Genomic DNA, 24,735 nt, shown 5'->3' with positions numbered 1-24,735 from the left:
TGCCCAATTTATATAAAACAAGAACACTGCTTATTCACAGGGCTATTGTGAGGATATAATTATATAACCTGGTCAGGAATTAATTTTAGCAAAGGAAGTTGGAATAAGCAAAAATACAAAGCAAAATAGTTTTTCCCCCATCCCCTGTTACCATCTACTATATATGTTTATCCCAGGATTGGTCCTATTGACAGATTTGAAAAATGTAAGCAATTTCTTCAAGGCATTCCCCAATTCTCTTGCCTACAAGTAATCTTTCCCTTTTCACAAGCAGTCTACCTGCATTTTGTTACGAAAGCTTATTTCTACATTGTTTCACACTTTATGTACGTGGCATATCTTTCTAATGGTCACAAACTACACACACACACACACACACACACATATGTATTAAAGAATAAGTAGCTTGTCTAATTTATCTTCCTAGTACTAAGCATTTAACATGGTGTCAGCAACAGATAGAAGATTTTGCTAACAGAAGGATATGAATGAAAAAACAAGGCAGGGATCATGTTTCCATACTGACCCCTCTTTTTGAACAACCATTAACTAAAAGAGGTCACTACAGCTCAATCAACACTAAAAGTCAGACAGCAGACACCAGACTGTGATTTATCAGTTAGTGATTAGGTCAACTAAAGGTTATTTGAAAACTGGGATAGGAATGATTCTTTAAAGAGTAATACATTGGCACTGTCTTAGTCTGAAAATACTAATAATAGCTCTGGGGAAGAGACAGGTACTTACTGCCATACGGATTAAAAACCCAGGGACATGATGAGCAGGGTGGCTACTAAATAGTTAAGTACTTACCATAAGACAAGATTATTTTCTTTGATGTTCATAAATAAACATTTCTGACTAAATTCTTTTAAGTATTCTATGAATATTTTATATGATACAGACATATTTACTGAGAAAGTTTTTCTCATTGAAACCGCAATGTTTTTCTAATATTTATTGTTTCAGAGGAAAACATCTTTAAATAAAAACTAAAGTTAGTGACAATCACAACTATCTGATCAACTTCTATGGAAAATGATGTGCTTAGGTACACTGACGACAGATTGCAAGTATTTAGGAATAGATATTGAGATGACACAGGCACCAATTTTAAGTATGTGGTTCGACAGTCATTGTCAGATGCGAGGAAAAAACACACACACAGGCCCGCACACTTGAGCGGAGCAGAAGGGAGTTTCTCAGTGGAATGTGTAACCCAGGCCTAGAGGCATAGGCTTCCTTCCAATCCAGAGAAGGGACTTGATCAGGAGCTCAATTCGCTGGGAAAGGATCTTGGAGATTTGGGAGTACATTACATTTGTGAAATTTTTGGTATGATATTTAGTGTCATATAAAAGATTCAGATAAACAAGATAAACAAGAACTTGTATCTTCTAGTTTGATTAACAAATACACTTAGTTGTACCAGAGTCTAAAATTAGACCTTTTGAATTTTACATTAAAACTATGGCAAATATTCACTCAAGTTATTGATGCACTTTCTACCATTTTTATGTTTTAAGTTTCTCATAATCATGCCTATTTCTCTATCTATATTCCGATTTATAAACATATATATGTATATATATAAGCAATTTAAAAATTATTATTTAAAAAATTGTCCACGGTGTTTAAAAATAATTTTGGAGCCAAGCACAGAATATTTTGTGGGAAATTTGTATCTTCATAGAGCATAAAATATACTCTGCCAGAACACTGCCTGAAGAGATTATCATGTATACATATTTAAGACTAGTGTGCACAGCCTAATCACCATTTCCTTACACCGCAGTTTATTTTTGCATTTTACAGTCCAGCAAATTGTCCCAATAATAAATGTGGATTTCACTTCATGTTTTGAAAATCCTATATTTCAATGGTTTGCTATTTTCATTTAAAAATGGTAGTGAAATTCCCCTAACAACCAATAGCACCGTCCTTGTCTGCACTCACTCAGTCTCCCTGCCCACGTGGGCCTTACTTCGGAGCCCATTGAAAATGGTGTTTTCCAAGCATGTGCCACATGACTTGTTCATATAAATGGAGCAAATTAAACTGTCTCCACACATATCCTATCACATTTGTAGTCCTGATTTCTCTCTTTAGCACGTGGCCAAGACACCGTATTATCTGCCTGCAGAGGTTGACCTCAGGATATTAGATTCTGCCACACAGCTCTCTTGTACTAAACCGAGGGGAAACACTTAATCACCCCTGCCTTTTCAGGAAAAAATCAACTTTAAATTTGCCATGATGAAAAATCAATAAACCAGTAATTGCTTGGCTTATCATTGCATGGAAGAACAAATTGGGAAGCGAAGCTTAGCGTCCACACAGATTTCTGGGAGACACATGGAGTTTCAGGATCACTAGGCTAGAAAAGGAAAAGGTCTCAGAGTGATAATTAAATCTACTCATGCTGATTTTCTGCCAAATTTATTTCCCAAGAGTATATAAAAATGTTTCACCGCTTACTAGCCAGGCATAACTAATCAAATCAACATTACACCAACATATATACAAGAGACAAAAAATGCAAATGCAAGACTATAGATACCAGATTAATACTGATAAAAATGTTAATAAAATTACTTGACATTTTTCTTTTAAAATTGTTTTGCTCTGTAAATATCCATTAATATTTTATAAACTAGCACAACAGTCTAATTACATTATAACCTTCCCGTTACTTTAAATGGTAAAAGTTTTGATTAAGCTATAAAATTTTATTTATTCAAAGATAAAACCCAAACTAGCACACATTAAATACTTTTATTCCCAGAACAATTGTTTGTAGCTTATTTCACCTAGCTTCTTTCTTTCCCAATGTAAATAAAAGCTGTTATGTAGAAATCAGTCCATTATTCTACACATTTCACCTCATTCAATGTAAGCTACCAGATCTGTTGTCTAAATTAGACTTCACACACAAAAACAGATCCATTGTCCAAAATAAAATGAGGACTATACATCATCCTTCCGACAAGGCAAAAACAGCACGAGAAACATCACTGGAGATACTTGGCGTTTAAAAATGACTCCACTAATAGACCTGATCCCACGCAGCAGATCAGCATCGCTCTAATGGAAGCACAACACAATTAGACCCAAACCCTTGCACTAAGAGGAGGAGGAGGAGCCTTGCTTTTTCTTTTGTTAAAAAATGATTTTATGTGTGTCCTTCAACTGGCTACTGGGAGTATGATAATTAAAACATTTAAAACAGCACAAGCCCCTCAGTCTCTAATCTGAAGCTCAGGTCAGCTGTCTGTAGATTCTAATTTGTCCGCCATTTGTATTCATGACAAGAAAATACTGAATATTTAACAGCAAACCAGCAGGAGGAGGTATTGTGGGCTTCGAGGTTAAATAATTTGATTTCTGTGCAGATTACATGTAACATCCAACAACTAATCTCACACCTGATTTGGCAATACAATTACAGTAACGATGCAGGTGCACCATCACTACAAAGTGCAGAAATGAGAACTTTTTCTCAAGGGCTGGGAAGCAATACCTTTAAAGTATTGCACTGCTCACCACCTTCTAAGGCCACTTTTTCAATACAAAAGCAAAAATAACCTACAAAGCATGTCAATAGCTGCCGCTGCTTTGATGGCACTAGAAGCGCCTTCTATTTCAGCTCACTAAACACACACAAAACACAGGTCTGTCAAGGGGCCTGCATGATGTCTTCTGGTCCAGTCTCCTGCCTTCGGGCAGGAATACATTGAAACAGAAGCTTTGTTTTGATCCAAGATAAACTTCCATCTGTTGAAAAGTCCAAGGTCTCTTTTAATAGAATAGACTATTTCTTAAAAGTAAGAAGACAATGCTAAGGCATAAAACCAGAGCAAATACCACAAGTTCCTTATAAGAGCATCGATTTGACTACAAATGTTCTAAACTATACCCAATCGCACATACTTGTGCACGCATACACACACGTGCATGAGAGAGAGAGAGAGAGAGAGAGAGAGAGAGAGAGAGAGAGAGAGAGAGAGAGAGAGAGAGAGAGAGAAGAAGGAGGAGGAGGAGGAGGAGGAGGAGGAGGGAAGGAGAGGGAGGGAGGGAGGACAGGGAAATTAAAATTAATTATATAAAAAACCCTTAGCATGGAATGCATGCCCAGGATACTTTAAGGAGTTGAAGAATGTACTTGAATTAAGATTTATATTATAAAGAAAGAAATCAGATTATTATACATAATCACATCAAATCATGCAGTAATAAAAATATATTTTATAGTTTTAAAATTTTCCATCTTTTGAATATTTTCTGGACAAGATCACTAAAAAATTACATCAACCTGTTTTTTTTTCCCATCTGCTGATTGGTAGTTTTATTTATCATAATTATTGAACAAATCTGAGGACAAAAGTACTGATGAGGACATTCAGTCATGAGGTGGGTGCTACAATACTTGAGGGTTTCTGGGCCTACTTACTACACTGATACTATCCAAGGCCGAATTTTATTTTTTTAATTTTTTTTATTGAAAAAATTTCCGCCTCCTCCCCGCCTCCCAATTCCCTTCCCCTCCTCCCCCACTTTCCCCACTCCTCTCCCCCTCCCCCCACTCCCCTCCCTCTCCCCCCACTCCTTTCCTCCTCCCTCTCCAGTCTGAAGAGCAGTTAGGATTCCCTGCCCTGTGGGAAGTCCAAGGTCCTCACCCCTCCATCAAGGTCCAGGAAGGTGAGCATCCAAACAGCCTAGGTTCCCACAAAGCCAGTTCACGCAGTAGGATCAAAACCCAGTGCCACTGTCCTTGGCTTCTCATCAGCCCTCATTGTCTGCCATGTTCAGAGTCTGTTTTTATCCCATGGTTATTCAGTCCCAGTTCAGCTGGCCTTGGTGAGCTCCCAATAGATCATCCCCACTGTCTCAGTGGGTGGGTGCACCCCTTGTGGTCCTGACTTCCTTGCTCATGTTCTTTCTCTTTCCGCTCCTCATTTGGACCTTGGGAGCTCAGACCAGTGCTCCACAACAGTGTCTTGCATGCAGAGGGCACTCACTAAGTACTTGTGGACTGAAATAAATGACTAACTATGGTAAGTAGACAGACAATTCTCTAAGGTAGGTGACATGTTTCTGTTTTTATCAAATACTAGCTTAAAGAAGCTGGAACTACTGAATAATATCATCTTTCAAAATGAACAACCTGATTTAGTGTATGGTATTACTTCTCTTCAGATAATGAAACAGACACACAATAAAAATGATCTGGTCGAAAAGCCCCTGGCTGAGGAGGGGATAGGTCTCAGAAGGTAACCTTCTACTGTGCTTTGCTAAAGAACACACTGGCAAGTTTAAACTTGTAGATCAGCACTGCTCTCAACCCTGGCCAGAGACAGTCGCTACTTTCTGCAAAGACTCCTAATTGGTCAAAATGCTGAGCATAAGTGATTACTGCGTGCTCAGCCTTAAATGAGACATGTAGATCACACCCCGCCCTCAAGGCAGGGAGGACAGTGGGAAGAGGGGACAGAAGAATGGAGAAGAGGTGCCTACTCAACACATCAAGGCAGACATGCGGTCCAGGTTTCTCTGCAATCCCTCAGTTCCTACCTGTTACAGGGTCCTCCTGCCTGGCGCACTCCCTACCCTGAACTCTCTAGCCCAGAGAGTTGGTTGCTCTTCCTCATATAATCCACACATTTTGGTTGCCCGCTCCTTCTTGTGCCTTTAGTCCTCCTGGCTGCTATACCTGGTCTCCCTCCTCCCCTCTCCCTCAGTCTGGTCCTCTCCACTCTGTCTTTGCCTCTGCTCTCCCCTATGTCCACAGTAAACCTGCTCCTCACCACACCTAGGAGCGGACATGCTTCCTTTTCCTTTTCATTTCTCCCCCTCACCCCACTCATTCGGCGCTTTCAAACTACCCCTCAAATGGCCCTTAATTACAGTTGTCTCTCCCCACATTCCCTTCCTTGTCCTCCTCCTCACTTGATCCCTCCACCCCAGCTCTCTCCCGCCATCCAGCTACAACTCTCTATTTTGTCTCCCTTAGCCATCTGACCCCGCCCCCCATCTCTTACTCTATACCTAACCTCTCCAGGTCAGTGACTGACCACCTCCGAGAGCATGTGCACTCATATATATATACCCCTACAAAGAATATTATCATACATACAATTACAAATAAAAATTAATTTTTTAAAACTAAAAAAAGTAAAATGAAAGTTTTAAGTTACCTAACAATATGAACTTTTGGGTACTTTTCTTCTTATTTTGAGAAAAGTTTACCAAAATGAATTTTACTGAAAAAAATATTACCCCCTTTAAGCCTTGGGGTTAGATTTGCAGTGTTAGATCAAATTTTAATTAATTTTATAGAGAGCTAGATTTTGTATTAGATATTTTATTTTTAATGTAAAGAAATAATATAACATACATTTTCCAATTTTTATACAAAATGTTTGGGATATCTTTAAGTATCTTTAAGTATAGTTTTGTAGAGATTAAATAGACTAGAACTAACACTACAATTCCTGCTACCCAAGAAAATAAAAATCTCTATTTAGTAATGGGAATTTTAAACAAACTTTCTTTTTAAGGTAAGTGGCACAGACATCAAGACCTGAGCTTCTCTGAGCTAACTTCAAGACCAAATAAAGTCATTCTGCAGGACTGATTTAATAATTTGTCCTCACAGGTTAGGACTTTGGTTAAATAATTTTGTTTCCATGCCAGTATTTAACTGTTGCTGTAAAAACACAGAAAACTTAGGTAAATAAATAAATTTTATCCTGACACTGGAATGAAATGTAAGAGTCCTATGGTTTCAGTAAAGTCAGTGAGACCTGAAGGCACACAACACAACTGAAAGGCACCCTACTGTCCTCATGGAAGTCACATTTCTCTGCTGTCACTTCATGCTCACTATCACTACTTCCTGAAGTTGGTACAATGTCCATGACAGCCAGAGAGCCACAGTCATTTCTGGTTCCTCAACGTACTCTATGGCAATTATGCAAAAATTTCTAGAATTTACAAAAGAAAAAAGCAATACCTGATCCTATAACAGCTTCACACTACACTAACTATATATTTAGATAGCAGATAAGAAAATCAAACTTTCCTTAATGGATGGGAAAACTGGGCTTAAAGAGATCCCCTAAGATCATAAAAGACGAGAAGACACTAACCGCTATTTAAATTTTCTAAACTTTATTACTTTCTTTTCATGATTTTTTGGCTCTTCCTATTGTACAATGTACGCTCTTATGCTAGGGAATTGATTTCCCCCCAGATCTGTTCACATGGCACAAAGCAGCACCTCACATTTAGTAAACACACATACACGTTTAAATTTTAAAAGTGATTTAGTGTGTATGTTGTATGTGTGGTCACGAGCACACCACAGGAGCATGTGGAGGTCAGGATAGTTCTAGGGAGCTGGTTCTTTCTCTTCTTCTGCTTTCACACTGATTACAGAAGCCAAAGCCAGGTTGACAGGCTTGGGAAGCAAGTGCCTATTGACCACTGAGTCATCTTGCCCATCTATGAGGGTTATTATCATTTTTAAATGATAAAAATTACTAAAAGGTCAATGAAAAAAATATATGACATAATAAATACAGCATTATACTCCTGTGTGGCAACTCTAAGTAACAATAATAGCTTATAGTTCTATGTAGTTATGAAATACTTTCTAATTATGACATGTCATTTTATAACAATCTGGGCAAATTTTATTATCTTCCCTACTACAGAGTCACAATGAGCTCACATAGAGCCAAGAAATGGCAAAGCAGATTCTATTTCATTCTCTTCTCTTGGCTGGAAGACACTAGGGCTGTTCCCACGAGTGCGCGCTTGACTCCCTAGGCTGCACCACCTTTCCTGAAATACACTGATGAGCATTCAAGAGGAATGTCTGCTTCCTAATGTTTAATTTATACGGAAAATGGCTAATTAAATACAAAGGCTGTAGCTTTGAATTAGTATTGAAATTTGACTTTGTATGAGGAGAAATATTTAAATTGGTAAGGAAATACATGATGGTGATTACTGGAGGCCTACCAAAGGTCACACAGATATCAGTATAACTGTATTTTATGAATACACACAACTGGTTGAAAAGAGCTATAATATGATCAAAATTGGTTTCCAACTCCATAAAGAGCACAGCTAAATACGTGATACAAAAAGGTGCCAAGAATAATCATTAGTACTAAGCAGTTCTGAAGATGTATGTAAACATGGTCAAAATTTGTAATATACTTAAAGTAAGTAAATTACATTTATGAAAGCCAATACTGCAATGACTACATCCTCAAAAGCACTACAGCACTATTAAAAAGAGAAAACAAGATTTTTCTCTTTGTTAAAAAATAATTAGCACATACTGACTATAGCTAATGTTATGTCATATGACACAAACAAAATGACATGTACGAGAAAAGGCTAATAAGATTTCACAACCACATTGTTGCAGTCACGGCATCAAAGAGACTAAAAAGTCACTTACTGCTGAGGGAAACACATGGTTTGATAAAGGAGCAAGTGCTCTGGAGTGACTTTTGATTAATTAATGACTAAGGAAAATACATCATACAGCAATGTGTTCAGGTTAAGTAGGTTTTCTTAAGAATATAACACTCTAGCATTTCAGCTAATGTACTAAAAAGACAATTACTGACATTTCAAATATACTGCATTATAAAACACACAGGAATGTCACAACTGATACACAGCAAACACAACTTTCCTTAGGAAATATTTTAAATCCTGTAGTGGAACTTCCTAATATGGTAAGTCAAAGTAGGAAGTTCTCTTGAGGACTTAAATGTATGCTATTATAGCACATCACAACAGGTAGCCAATTCAGAATTGAGGCCACCGAGAGCAAGCTTTCTAGTTGTTTAGCCTTATACTAACATGCCAACTGGACAAACATTGATTCCTAAAGGATGGCCAGGTACCCGCTGCTGCAGTTAGTCATTATTTATGTATTTAGACAGGATCTCCTATATCTCAAGACAGTTTCAATCTCACTATGTAGCCAAGGGTGGCCTTGTTCTTTACATCCTTCTCTTTTACCTCAACAAGTGCCGCAAAGACAGGCATGCGTGACCATGTTCAGCTTCTGGGCTTTCTTTCATAGTTACCCCAAACTTCTTTTAAAGATATGGAAGAACTCCAAGCACTCATGCTTTTCTCTGGATTTAGGTGCTGAATCACAGTAGAGGGGAAGGGGGGAACAGTTCTTCTTCTGAATATGAAAGATTAAGAACCATAAAGCTCTGGGATGGGCAAAATCTCTAAGCAGGAAGTCTAAGAAATGAGATGCTAAGTATGGCTCTAATATAGGTCCTGAAATACTAGAGGTAGGTGGGACACTGAAAGTGTTCATACAGACTGGCCAGTCTAATGAGAGAAAAGCAGATACAGATGAGATGAAAAGGACACTGATAACCTGCTAAAACACATGCTTGTGTCTGGAGTACTTCATCTGGGAATTCCAATATGAACACAATATGGGAACAGGTCTAAGTAAGGACAAGAACACTGTAACACACAGATGCTTAGAAGGTGGAATGCAAGATTGAGAGAGGAAGACAAAGCATAGAGGAAGGAAGAATGAAGTCAGAGTCTCTGTGTGTGTGATGGCTGTGTATATGTAGAAGAATGTGTGCCCATGCACATGGATGCAGAAGCCAGAGAGGGATGCTGGGCAACGTCCTCTATCACTTACCAACTAGACAGGTCTCTCCGAACCCAAAGCTTGCCTTTTAGTCTAGGCTGGCCATCAGGAACCCCTGGGATCCATTAGTATCTGTCCCCCAAAGCTGGAGTCTCAGGAGGCACAGCCACTCTCGGCTTTTACATAGCTCTGGAGATTCGGACTCCTACCCTCTTCCATTTACAGAAGAGCCCTTCTCCTGTCAGCCGTTCCTCATACCCTTAACTATGTTACTTTTTAAACACGAAGAGTAAGGCTTGTGATTCGTGACTGTTTAAGGAGAATCTTCATCACTTACTAGCTTTATAGACAGTGATTAAGATTGTGCCCTGTGGCCAGTACCCCATACATTACAGGAATGATATAATATTACAAAACCCAGAGCTTCTGAGGATTCGCTGGAGTGAAAATACGTAAAATATTGAGAACATTGCTGGAACCGCCTCTCCCTTTAGTCTCGATTATTCATAATCTCACTTTGATTAGAGGATTATTAGAGAGGAAGGGAGGAAAGAGGAAATTAAGGCTAATTTACTTTATTTCTTATCGGTCAACTGTGACAAAAGACTTGAGTTCTAACTTAAACAAACAAGACTTGCAGCTTGCCTTCAGCCTTTGTTAGGACTGTCTCATTATGTCCACGTTTTCACTATCCACCACTTTCATGAACAATTTAGCATTAGTTGCCTCAGTTTTTTGGAAACAAAAATATTCGAAGTTAAAAAAAGAAAAAAAAAGAGCCAAGCAGATAGAGCATTTTTGAATGAACATTAGGGGAAAAAGAATTCAAAAGCCACTATCCTTATACCCAAATAAATTCATTAGGGACAAATAAAGTGCAATGAAGACCATTATGTTTGTAAATAATTAAAACATAATTAATACCCTTAAATGAATATTAAATTAAGTATAAAAATAACATTTGGAAAACCCAAGCTGTTGTATCAACACATACTAGAAGTTAAATTCGTTTTCAATTATCTTCTTTAAAAGTATGCTAAGAAAGCTAGGCGTGTTGTCATATGTATAGAATGACATGGCGTGCCATTATGTGATGTGTCATTATATGAATGATGTGGGGAGACTGAGGGTGGCCTGAGCTACATTAGTAACTTCCAGGCCAATCTCAGCTACATGTCAAGACTATTTAGAAAACTGAGCACATATAACCAGAACATTTCTGAACATACACAGGAAAAGAAGAGCCAAAGTGAGATATTCTGCAAGTCAAAATAAAGAAAAAGAATCGAATTGAAAAATTTAATATTCCTTTCCTGACATACAACCTGACTAGAAAAAAGTACTTAACTTTAAGGAGGCAAAATGTAAAACTAAACTTTGAATTACCTGTTTCCTTTGACTAAAAGATGTATCTATAGATAACTCTAATAGAATGAAAAGAGTTTGTGAACAGCTTATGAATGAAGGTCCTTTAACATGTGCTAGGGATATCAGCAAGTGGAGAACCAACTGAGCTCTGTGGAAGGACCATGCAAATACTCAAATTGGAGGAGCGTAAGGCACAAAAGTTACCTTGGACAAATTTTGGTATACAGCCTGACTTCTATCTCAGACAATACTCCCGAACATAATATGCTATTGATTTAAGAACACTCAAAGGAAAGGAATGCATAACAGGCAAAGTGAAATTGCAAGATACAGCTTTTGCTATGCTAATACAATAGCTTTGTTGAGATAACAGAGTGGATAAGGGAAGCCAGATAGACAATATTTATCTACATTTGAACAATGCTTTCAACCTTGTGCTGCATATCAGCACGCTGAGAAATTGAGATATGAATTGTGTAGATGATGTGACAGAGTGAATTACTAGTGGCTCCTAGATTTGAAATAAAGGATTATTACCCTTTCAGATATAGAAGTTCATACCAGTGTATCTCAAGTTTTAATTTGCAGCTAGACTAATTATGTGAAATGAAATAAATGTAGCTTACACATTAATCATCTTCAGGGAAAGGTTAATTTAATAGAATTCAATATAATCCACAAGAAAAAAATTTAGGAGCAAACAATAACAAAGAATCTAAAAGTGACTGATTCACCTATACAAAACAAGTACAGGGAAACTCATAAATATAAGACGTGCCTTTCATATTTTAGAATCGGTGTCAAATAGGTTAATTAGTTGAATTTTTCTTTATAATATATTATTTTCCAGCTTTTTATGCACAGAAAATTCAGTGAACTTAAGTACAGATAGAGCCATAGAGCAAATACTGATAGTATTTCCTAGTATTGAACTTGTAATAGGTAATGTTGGAGAAAGGACATAGGAGAGTTGGCAAGTACTTTTAATGCGATTAAAAACCCAATGTAAACCCAAAATAAACCATTTAAGTCTGGACTTAAAAAACAAAAGACAATTGTCCATCACATAATCATTTGTTTATACAATAATTCAAGGTTTCTATTATCTGAGGCATCGTGATGCTAGGTCATCTACAGTCCTGTAGTGTATGCTTTAGTTAGCACAACAGAGCTGGGAAAAAGCAATAACACAGGTACTGTTATAAGGCTAGGGTTTTTCAACAATTCTCAGATACAGAAGTTGAAAAGGTACTATGTATTATATATAATATATATAAATATATATATTATATATATAAAGACAGTTTAACCTAGTTAATCTAAGTTCAAGAACATTGTAAATAAAATTACAATATAGTACTCTACTACCTGTAGATATTAAAATATCTTGAAGTATCTTTTTGAAGGACATTTAGAACAAATTTATGATAAAAATATTGTTAGAAATATCACCATATTGGTTATTATTTTGAAATGCAGGATTTGAAAGTATTAAAAACTTTATTTTATGGGGATAGGAAACTCATTATATTTTTCATATTACATTCAATAATATTGTTAAAAACTGCAAATACTAGCATTTCTTATTTTTTAAAATTTGATTAAGACTCCAAGATCTAAATGACTGTGATTAGGCTAAAGCTACTATAAAAATGGTGGACTGTAACATGGACTCACTACTTGGCGAGAGACAGAACCACATATTTTATAAGGTCAGTGTTACCAATTGGTTATACTAATCTGAGTCACATGGTACTTCCAATCCCTTAGACTGCTTTTCTGCCCAGTGTTGCATCTACAGGTTCTCCAGGCATAGCACACACCTCAGCGAAACCAGAGACTGTGCTGAATTGCAAATGCTATGATGTATGCTTTCTAGAGCCAAAGGACGTGCACATGCTAATGGTTTCACGGCCAGGGTTCGTTTGCTCAGTGTGTTATAATGTTAGTTGATTACAGATAAGAGCAGACAATCAGGATTTCTTCAGGTCAAATCAGGCAAGAATAATATACATAATACTTATATATGTGGATTTGTTAGAATACATGTCTTTGTAGAGTTCTGCACCAAAGCCTATAGACCTTTCCTACAGGTTGACGCTGTTAGCATTTTAAACTTCCAAACTCAAACATTTATGGTTTTGCTGGATCTCAGATGCTAACCAGAGATGAAAAACACATTTTTGGGGTACTGGTTGTTATAGTAAAAGATGTGTATGGATTAGACTAAAATTTCAACTTTCTAATTTACTCAATAACATACAAAGCCAAAATCTGCACTCTGTACATTGTCAGTCTTTCCGCTTCTCAGAACACAGCTCCTCTTGTGAGCTTTGAGAAACGGAAGGGTTCATAATGTGCTCTTAGTGTTTGTGTACATGCTTGTTGTGTGTGAACATGCTTTCCACAGTGCTGATGTGACAGTCAGAGCCCAGTTTTCAGGAGTTCAGATAGTGCTAGGGTGGTCAGTCATGGGGAAAGTGGTCTCTGCCACTGAGCCACCTCACTGTCCCCACAGGAGGCTTTTAAACTAATCTATGCTAGCAAACCTTTGTGCCAGGCAATGACCATAGTATAATGCTGTAATAGTTTAAGATCACGAGATGGCATGAAGCCCCGTGAAGGCATTAGACCATATTCTATGGCCTATCCAGAGAATATAAGCACTGTGCCAAACTGTTACTCCGTAGGGGGCTAAAGAATCATATATTTTTTACCTTCCTCTTTTCTTCTCTTTGCTTCTTCTTCATTCCTTTCTTTAGCTTTTAGTGCTTCATCAGCTTTTGCTGTAAGAAAACAAGAAAATGTCTGCATTTATTTTATGCATACCTTGTAAATGAGAATAGTGGGGAAAGGAAACAGAAATTTAATATTTATTTCAAGTTTTCAAAAGAAATATGGCAATTAAGATTTAGAGCTACACATTTGTATTCTTCATTCAGAATTTATATCTAGAGTATTTACTTATAATTCTTGAGTCTTAGTTCAAGATACCCTCTGTACCAAAAGAAAATGAAGATGAGCAATGTGAGGCTAAAGCATGACATACGAATTGGGAAAACAGTTGGTTATTAAAAGCCAGCTGATCGACCAGTGGAACATACCTGCATTAAAGTCTGGAGGATTCAAATTCGATCTTTAAGAAACTTGCAGTATCGGTGTTGCGATATCAGATTAGGTGGAACTTTTCTCTCTCTCTTCCTCATGCACATCATAATAGAGTTTTATTCATGTTATGACAGCATTTGCTAAAAAGGATCTTTTTTCTCTCTAGAACCTCTTCCCTTATTACTTAATTATCTACTAGTTGCTCAACTGCAGGGGTTTTTCAAACACTTTACTACAGATGTTAAAGAAGATTAAAAATATACAGCACAGTAACAAGGGACTATCAATATACTCTGTAAATTAATTAAATTTCTGTTCTAGCACATCATTTATTCCGAAGCATTAACGTCTCAAAGGAGCGATTCTCCTTTATTGCCGTCTTACTGCCTGATGAGTGAACTAAGCGAAAATAAGTCTCTAACAGCATTAGAGTTGATGAAATATTAAGTTAAAAAAGTATTGCCTCGTCAAAAGAAAAAGAATCAGACTATGCCAGCATTAAACTTTGGATCAGCCTTTATCATAATGGTAATAGCAACTAGAAGCTCTGATTTTAAAAATATACTGCAGTTGTTGCTGCAAAAACATTTCCTATGCAAAATTAACATATCTTTAGACCTATAAAATCTGGCCTAAAGAAGGAATTTAAAGAAATTCATGTATCATAAAAAAATAATTTTTCTTCAAGCTTGGTTTTCTTCACCATCAACACTGAGACTTTTTCTTAAGGTATAAAGCTCACATAATGGTGTTATGAAGTGCTATATCTAATGACATGGACATCTGTTTCCATTTATAAGGTTTTATATATCCTTAGACTGTGTTTAAATCATGAAACATTAAAACTTTATGTCATTTTACATCATTGCAAAAATCTAGCAAATTAGATAATAAAAACAAACCAGCAGTAACTCTAAAGACTTTTACTTCATTTACACTTTATTCACCCTGGTAGAAGGACAAGGATAATAGAAATTCCATTTAAATTCAATTTTGGTTATATGTGTAATTGTAGATATACCCCTTGAGTCATGTAAAATGCTCGGCTTATGTTTCTTTCAAATTATCCCGCTCAGATTCCCATTCTCCTCCTTACAACCATCTTCAATATGTATTAGCAAAGCTCATTAGACTGAAATTTAATAATGCAAACATCAGGTGCATTTCAAGAGCCTCCATTAACAACGTAAGATGGATTGCTTATATAGAACTCTTGGGCCAACCGGGCACAATTTAAATTCAATAAAGTAGCCTGCCTAAATCTGATTTATCTATTTGACTATGCTGGTTTGTCCTTTCTTACTGATTTGTTGCTATACATGGACAATTCATTGAAATATCGTTTTGTATGTTTTTTTTTAAAAAAAAAAAACCAGAAAATGGCTCTGGTGCTGTAGTTAATACTTTATGTAATTCATCTTCATACTGCCAATCAAGACTATCAAGTATTTGTGTATGCATGTAAATAAATAACCCTGTGAATTTTATTAAAATAACATAGATAATCTTATTTTTTCTTAGTATTTGTTAGTTTATTTTAAGCTTCTGGACAGAGCCTGGCTTAATTTTAAAAAGTTTAGTTAGGGGACTGGAGAGTAGGCTCAGCAGTTAGGAGCATTCTGCTCTTACAGAGGACCTGGGTTCCTTTCCCAACACCCACATGGCAGCTCATAACCGCCTGTAACTCCAGTTAACATGGATAATCTTAAAAGTACACATCTGAAAATTTTGTCAGTGATCTCCATGTCCCCCACAAGGAATATGAATGAATCCACTTAGAGAGAATATACATTTAAAGTGAACCAAAGGGATAAACTCCTCTTTGATTACAGGGAAGTGTGGAATAAATGGTTCTCTCCTAATGCTATTATAATGTAAATGTGGAAAGAAGCAAAACTTCTCTAGTCATTCATTTGATTCACCTGAAACATCTGTGTTGTCCAAAGGTAGAAATTCCATTTTATAGATGAAGCCCCTGAACACAGCTTATACACTAAGGAGCACAAGCAGAACCACTCCTGTGATTTACCATCTTCTTTGGCCTCTGCAGTACCATCGACTCCAAAGCGTGTCAATTACTTATAGACTACTTTTCTTGTCCAATCTTCTATATAGTCATCAATTCTTTGGTGCTCCCCAATTTTCCAGGCTTTGCTTCTTGAATATTCAACCTGGAAGTTATGGCTTGAATGACCCCAACAAAATTCACTTTGCATCTAATTCCCACTGTGAGGTTTTAGAAGTAGGATCACAGGATCTCTAAGACAAGAGTAGGTCGTGAGTGCTGTCTTCTTGATTGGATTCACAAATTAATCTCATGGATGAACCTCTCATAAAAGCCAGGTCTTTTTTATATACCTCTCTTGTCCTGAGTTGCTTGACATGCAATGCCTTTGGACTCCGCACTGTCTCTACCAGCAAGAAAGCCTCAAAAGATGTAGTCCTTTGAGCTTGTACCTTCCAGGATTATGAGCTAAATAAACTTTTATTCTTCATACATTACACAGCTTATGGTATTTAGTTATAGATGTATAAGAGTCAAGGTATTGGATAACAATACAACTATTTCCATTCCATGCTGATAAACACCATCATGTCCCTCATTCATTTGTTTTAACAAACAGTTACTCATACTTCTGGCCATTTTCTATTTATTCAGAAGGGTCTCCCTATAAAACAGTATATAAGGTTACTGGTTGTGCCCAAACCTAAATGATTTAGAAGCTTGCATCCTTATAGGTAGGTAGCACCTCTTCATCCAGTAAAGCCATAGGTGGTGTCTATTCTTAGTACTTGCAACTTATTATAGTTTCTTCATTACAAATGACAATAATCTACCAACGTCCCTGAGACCCTGGTATTTCCTCAGCTCCACTTATATTTACCTTCAAATTTTTACATCAATCAAGTTTACTAACATTTTGCCTTGGTTAATAAAATAAACCCATGGGCTGGAGAGACGGCTCAGAGGTTAAGAGCACTGACTGCTCTTCGAGAGGTCTTGAGTTCAATTCCTAGCAACCACATGGTGGCTCACAACCATCTGGTGCCCTCTTCTGGCCTGAGGGCATACATGGAGGCTGAACACTGTGTACATAATAAATAAATAAATCTTTAAAAAATAAAATAAAATAAACCCACTTACTTTTGCTTTAAAGCCTATCCTTTTCGTAGCCTTTGGGCATTAGATGCTCTCTCCTCTATCCTCAACTACAAATACACTCAAGTCTCACGGACGCTACACAGTGCTTACTTTTCTTCCAGCATCGGTACTGCCATCACGTTTTCAACAGCTGCCTTACCCCCAATTTGCAATGGTCACGAAAAATGAAAATTCTTTTATAGTTTAGTTATAGTTTCTCTGTTTTGTAAAATTGGCTGTAGAAACAGCTCAGTGATAAAAGAATTATCTATTATGTGTGAGACCATCAGTAATATTCCTAGCATCGCAAATAAATGGCTATAGCTTTTCAAAGTACTCTGATGCTCTCATAATGTTTCGGCTGCTCTCTTCCTTCGTCACCTTCTGTTGGGCTAGGATATGGAAGGCTCACATTGTTACCTGGAACCCGTTCACAGATATACTCACCCATGGTCCCTTTCCTAAGCATTAGAACTACCCATCAGATATTTCAAAATTGTGCTCGTGGTTGAACTGACAACCTTTCCCACAATGTTTCCTAAGTTCTCTTCGCTTAGTATATCCCTCCCTCTCTTTTTAGCCAATCACCTAACCTCTCACTCTGCCAGCGTTCTGACACTTCCCTCAAGCTCTATGCTCATATCTGATCACCAGGCCTGCGAGATTATCTCTAGAACGCCCTCACTCCTGTCCATGTTCAACAGTCACACTCAGATCATCTTTGCTCTCATGTTCCTACTGTAGTCTGCTCTTCTAATCCCCTTCGTTCCAGTGCGCCCTGCACATGACCACAAGCGCAAAGAATACATTGACTGCTCTACATTCCCAGAAGCACTGCCTCTAAAGAACACAGAAACTCAATAAATGTTGAGCAAATGGTAAAAATACCTCAGAGGAACCATGTTAAAGCATGTGCATGTATAGATTTCTATAAAAATACCATAGGTAAATACCGCAAGAGACATTGAACCCAAGTCCTCAAAGCATGCCACTTGAAGCCCTTCAGGGTCCTCCCTCCTTATCAGGGATCTGCCATCTGGCCTTCTTGAGCCTTTTGTTACACTATATGTTTGTTCTTGCTAGGGTGCACATTTTGTTTTCTTGCTGAGAAAATTGTAGCTGGAAGTTTTAGCTAAATACCACCCTCTTCTGTGAAACCGTCCCTATCAACAACCTTCAAATCTGTCTGGCAAGGAACTTCTTGTCATATGTCAGCTCACTGCCAAAGTCATGAAGATCTAAAAGCAAGGACGGAAGGGGAGTGAAAATGATTTTGTAATTGCCAGTTTCTTTCCCCAACTACTGGTTGAAATGCGGCCCTAAAGAATGAATCCGCATTACTGATTTCTGTGAAGGGCAGTATTCTCTTTATGACTTGTATCCCGTATGACACAAGCACGGAGCACGCACGTGCTGTTGGGCAGCAGTCTCACTGTCTCATTGTCACAGTATATGGCCCAAGACCCCTCAACAGAGTAGGTGTTCACTGAATGGCTCTAAAACAAAGGAAACAAAAAGTACTTTGAAATACAGATATTGTGCCGTTTCTCCAGAAATAAAATATTTTAGAACAGAACTCATCGGAGGCTGTTTTACTAGCGTGACAGGGAGCGGAGGAGCAGAAGAGGTAACAGCATAGGGGGAACACGACAGGGCATTATTTATTAATAATATGTATTGCCCACAGCAAGTATCAGAGTTTATTCTTATCCTTACTAATTTTATAAAATTTCATTAGTAATATGACATTTTAGATCATTAAAATAGTTTGCATAGGTTGTATTTTAAATGATTTTAAGAGGCATTTCATATACCTTTTGGGAAAAAATAAATAATGTCAAGAATCAGAAAAGATTGATGGGGTACCAACTAAAAATACTTCCATAAAGAGCCACAATGATATTTCTATAGAAAAATTTTCCGAAAGTCTATTAATCTTCATCTAGAAGTTCTTTTGCATATGTAGTTAAATCTTTGATATTGTACCACCACGAATTTACCAGAAATGCTGAGTTCTTAAAACAAAACAAATGGAAAGAGATGGGAAGAGATACAAAGAAAAATGATGAGGATATCACAGTTGATCATATTCAGAACACTATGAAGAAGTTTTAGGGAGGTTTTAGTCAGTGGATACCAATCACACTAGTCAGGCCTGGGGCAAATGTCAAGATGGAAATTATGACCGGAACAGCTGAGCAATGGTACCTCCCCTGTATGTGTATAAGGATACAGGCAGTATTTGCCCACAGGCAAAAACAGTGAGTGCAGAGGTGCTGGGGCCTGTGAGGCAAGCGCTGGCTATTACTGACCCTTAAAAGGAATGATAAGCTACTGGTTTGTCCTTATCAACAACACATCTTGCCACTGACAGGAAAAAAATGAAGACAGGTTATAATGAGGTGAAATGTCAGGATTATGGGGGCCGTGAAACAGAATGATGAACAGCCAACCTAGAATCACCACATATTTGAGAAAAATCAGTCCCATGAAACAGAGAAAACAAGAGCAATATAAACAACAATATTCTACAATAATAAAGTCTTGCAATCAGAGTTAATAAAGAAAGTGTTCTGGAATCAGAGTAAATAGAAAGCATCCTTAGAGTCTGAGATAATACCAACTGTATCTTAGAAATTACGTTTTGATCATGACAACAAAACTTACTGTGAATTCAAGAGTGGAATGAACACAATTGAAGACTAAATGAGTACATTAGATTTTATCTATAAAAATTCCCTGAATGTAGTGGGAAGAACAGAATTTAGACATCCAAGAGGCAAAATTATCACCACGATTAAAGCTCATGTTTACCGAATGCTCACTATGTGCCTGTGCTCACGTATCTGCGCAAGTTTCACTTGATTATCAACACAGCTCTGGATGTTTACCGTACTGCCATCCTCATGTTACAGGTGAGAAGCGGAAGCTCGACATCATTAGATGTGCTTTTCAAGGCATGGAGTCAGAGGCACAGAAGAAACCTTTGTGTTTATTAAGAGGAGTTCTCGCTAAAAGCAAAGAGGATATGGGGAATAAAAGACTACAGATTTCTCCAGAACTCCTGAAAGGCACAAACAATGGTCAGCTTGTGAAAGAAGGAAAATTAAAACTAGATTTATTTTAAAAAGTTGTTATAAAATCATGAAATATAGAATATTAAAAAATATCAAGTAGCATCCAAGAATGCCTGGGAGAAGAAGATTATCTACAAAGAAGGAAAAAGCTAGGTTGGTGTCTAGTTGAACTCTTTAAATTACTCCAGACAGAAACCACGAAGGTCATATTCTCTGAGGATATTGAAATAAGAGTGTGGAATTATAAGGCAGAAACTAGCACTGCAACCCTGACCGAGCCCCTCAGTTATCCACTCAGAGTTATACTTTAACCCTTCTAAGTGAACTTTTATGCAAAGAGATGAATGACTGCTTGTTAGAAACCATGTCAATTCAAATAAAATGAGTGAGGGTATTATAGAAGAATCAGAAATTATAAAGTAAATGTACCACATTTTCCACAAATAATAATGACATCTTGAAATTTGCAGGCAAATGGATGGAGCTAGAAAACATCAGATTGAATGAGGTAACCCAGACCCAGAAAGAAAATTATCATATGCACTCACAGATAACTGCCGCAGAAAAATATTTCAAGACAGAATAACACGTTAGGGCGATGTGTAAGCACAACATCACAGACACCCAGAACCATCTATGCCATCCTTTGACATATGTTTAGATCTTACAGATGTCTTAATTAGGGTTTCTATTGCTGCAAGCACCATGGCCCAAAGCAAGTTGCTTACCCTTCAACATTATAGTCCACTATTGAAGGAAGTCAGGAGAGGAACTCAGATGGCAGGAACCTGAAGGCAGGAGCTGATGCAGAGGCCATGGTGGGATGCGCTGCTTACTGGCTTGCTTCCCATGGCTTGGTCAGCCTGTTCTCATAGAATCCAGGACCACTAGCACCCCAGGTGCAAGTGGTGGCAGTACCTGCAGTGGGCTGGGCCTTCTTTTATCAATCACTAATTAACAAAATGGCCTACAGCCTGATCTTACAGAGGCATTTTCTCAACTGAGGTTCCCTCCTCTCAGATGACTCTATGCTGTGTCAAGCAGACATAAAACTAGCCAGCACAGCTTCATTAGTCTTCAAAATACATTTGAGAAAATTTCTCGATATTTAATTCTTTCCTAGTGCATCTACTATGAATGGCTCATGTTTATTCAGTTTAAATGCTGTTGTGTATTTTAGAACATTAATGTAAGAGACAGACATAAACTAACAGCTGTCATTCCCAAGGAATTCTAAGTCTGAATGTTTTCCACAACAGTTATCATTTGCACAAATGATTTTTATTGAACAAATAGGCCCAAGAAAAATAATTTCTCTAAGGTCAGAGTGATCAAAATACAAACTGAACCTGTAAATTCTAGCTTAATGTTCTTTACACATGACTTCCTACCAATTTACTAGTCTGGAAGCAAACAGCAAACAAAATTAGACAACAATTAATTGCTTTATGCATGCTACTGATTATGGAGAAGCTTTTATCTAAGTATATTTTACTTAAACACATATACACACAGAGAGAGACACACAGATAGAGAGAGAGAACCGGGGCAGTTTCCTTTGTGAGAATGATTAGCACAAGCTTATTCATTTCACACACTGATGATGGCATTATAAACCATACCTACAGTTTCTCCTTAAAGGTATTGCTAACTCCTGTGAGTATTTGTGTCTGGTGAAAAAAAAATCCTCAATCTTGAGATGTTCTTCCTCATATTCCAGAAGGGCATATCTCATCTAACGCTAAAGGATCAGTCACTACTCTATTCAGTACAGTTCTGAAGCACTTTGTTATTTTTCTTCAATAATTCCTATCTGTAAAAGTACCTTCGCTGTCGGGGCTGTATGTAAGCAAATGCCAAGTGCAGGCACTAGTTTGCCCGCGATCTGCTTATGAAAGAGATAATGGTAAAGGTAGAAATGGGGCATACTCAGCTGTCCGTTTCCTGTCAAGTTTCACATTAAGGGTTAAGGCAGGTGACTGCAATCACGTCTGTCCTGACAGGGTGTCTGTGCATCGATGGAGAAACTCAGAAGCATCGGCAGATAGCCTAAACCTCACTAGCTATGTCAAATCCATTACGGTTTTCACAATGTACACAGCTACTGGCTTTGCATGTTTAAAATGCTGGTTGGAATACCAGCTCCCTCCAAGTACAGAAAAGAAAATATTGAATGAATTTGCTAAACAACAAAACAAAAATGCTCAAAACTGTGAATTTTGGTGATATGATAAAAATTAACTACAGAATTATAATTACTTTCTGTTTCTGAAAAGCACCAGTGTGGAAACATAACGTTCCCTGATTGGAGATGTTTGTTTTCTCAGCAAATTCCCTTCCGTGTACTTAGAAATGCTTCTTAAGAAGAGCCTTTTCTTTTACTATTTTATCCTGTGTCACAGTTTTTTGGACTGCTTCTTACTTCTTATAACCTGAAGTAGGTTTTAAAGCCCATAAAGATCGGCTGCAGGTACCTCTTTCCCTCTGTCTTTTTTAGGAGAATTTTCTGCCACTCATTAGAAACAGACATCCACGGACCTGCTCCGTGTGACCTAGGAAGCCCACAGGTGTGCTTGGCCACTGCACCCGAGGGCTGTGTATCTGCACTGCTGCACAGGACAGGAGTTTTTCTCCCGAGTGCATCTGTTGGAATCCACGAGTACTCCAGTTTCAAGGATGGCATAAAAACAAACCAGCTACTGGTTAAGATATTCATCTGTATTCATGTTGATAGATGATACTGTCTTATTTTTTCAAATGTGTGATGTCCTATAGCTTCCTGACCATTTATCTATCTTTTTATGACTCTTTCTACAAAGCTTCTATTTGAGAAAATGAAAAAAACTGTTTAACCATAGTAACTGTCATCTACTAAAATATAAAAACAAGAAATTGAAAACAATTTAATAGTGACAATATGTATCTACTACTGTGATACCTTGGAAAAGGCAGATTTATTTATTATTTATTTATTTATTTATTTTGTGCAGAGGCCGGTACGGAGACTGAGCATGGCTTCATCATCTGTGTCTCTTTGCCTTTGGAAACCCAGCCCCTTGCCGTTTGTCTAGAGTCAGTTGGCCAACAGCACAACCCCACTCCGTGAAAAATGTTTCAGTATTTTAGAAAACTGGAATTGGAGCTATGCAACTACTAGCTTGGAAAATAATCTTATCCCAGATCCTAAGAAGAGATTGCTAATGCGTCTTCTTTTTAGTAACTCCAGCACCCTATAAATCCACGTTTAAAAGGTAAGTAACTACTGGTAAGCTGTCATTATAAATGAGGAATAAAGCACAGGAGCAATAATTAACAACATGTTTAGAAATAAAAAATAAGAAAAAAACCTTAACACACTTCAAACTATTTTTGTTATTTTCTGTCTACACATGGCAGGAGTGCATGGCACTGTCATGGTGGCTCCCGTGGCCGTCACAGGGCAACTCTGAACTGGTTCTCTCCCATCTCTCCTGGGCTCTGGGCCAGCACTGGGGCCTTCAGGCTCCTGAGCCATCCTGCCAGCCAGTTACAACAACAGTTATGTGACATATATTTTCTTAAACTTTATGTTTTCCTATAACCAAAAAGGTTGCCTCTTTGAAAAATTATATATTTTTTTCATAGCTTCAATATCCAAAAGGAAACAGAAACACAGGCAGGCCTGCTAGGTGCCATTGAGTCCTAAGCAACTTCAGATACAGTGATTTTTGTATAATCCTCAATAAATTTCTGAGATGGTAATAATTTCCTTAAGGTTTTCTACTCAATCAATGAGTGAATTAGTCATCAAAAGTATGTCTGCTGCTATTTTTATTACAGTGACTTTAAAAAACTTCACAGAAATGACAAATCTAATTTGTTTTCATTTACTTGTTGGTAAAGTTTAATTATGAAGACAACTTGACCACAGATAAATGGCATCCAAAAATAGATACGAAAGGAAGAAATCTGTGGTGAAAGGCTATACTATTGATCAATATTTTAAAGATGACTTTTTATAGAAATATTCATTGTTCAGTACTTAAGAGTATGCCACAATTTTTGTTGCCTTAACTTGAGAAAATCATCTTTTAAGTCAGAACAATGGCTGAATTTCAGTGCTGTAACACATACATCTATTCCAAAAATGCTAATACTTCTGAGAGATTACAGCTCTCCACTGCCAAGGCCACAGATTTTTCCCAGCAGAGCTCTAGTCTGCTCTAATTTAATCTTACTAAAAGTACATTTTAATGCACTTTTTATATACCATATTTTATCCATGACACCTTGATAGAAGAATTGTATCCTGACTGTACCATTTGGAATGACTCTGTTATCAAGAGCACTACAAAAACAAACGAACAAAGAACACAATCTTGTTAGGTGACAGAAAATAGCACGCTGGAGGT

At 37.4% G+C, this 24,735-nt stretch overlaps 1 protein-coding gene across 4 annotated transcripts in view; it reads right to left on the bottom strand.

Moving 5' to 3' along the window:
• Positions 1–24,735, bottom strand: part of Rsrc1 (arginine and serine rich coiled-coil 1) — a 274,653-nt gene that overhangs the window by 38,493 nt on the left and 211,425 nt on the right. For 3 of the 4 annotated variants that reach the window (XM_013349017.1, XM_005344077.2, XM_026782654.1), the window contains exon 7: positions 13,735–13,803. The exons of the other annotated variant lie outside the window; for it this stretch is intronic. In XM_013349017.1, coding sequence (XP_013204471.1) covers positions 13,735–13,803 — 69 coding nt within the window. The remainder of the gene's footprint in view (positions 1–13,734; positions 13,804–24,735) is intronic. 4 annotated transcript variants of the gene reach the window in all.

The sequence above is a fragment of the Microtus ochrogaster genome, chromosome 1, assembly GCF_000317375.1.
Source record: "Microtus ochrogaster isolate Prairie Vole_2 chromosome 1, MicOch1.0, whole genome shotgun sequence".
NCBI classification, from domain to species: domain Eukaryota; kingdom Metazoa; phylum Chordata; class Mammalia; order Rodentia; family Cricetidae; genus Microtus; species Microtus ochrogaster.
Note: the sequence above shows the minus strand (reverse complement) of the source record. Positions and strands in the feature narration are given on the sequence as shown.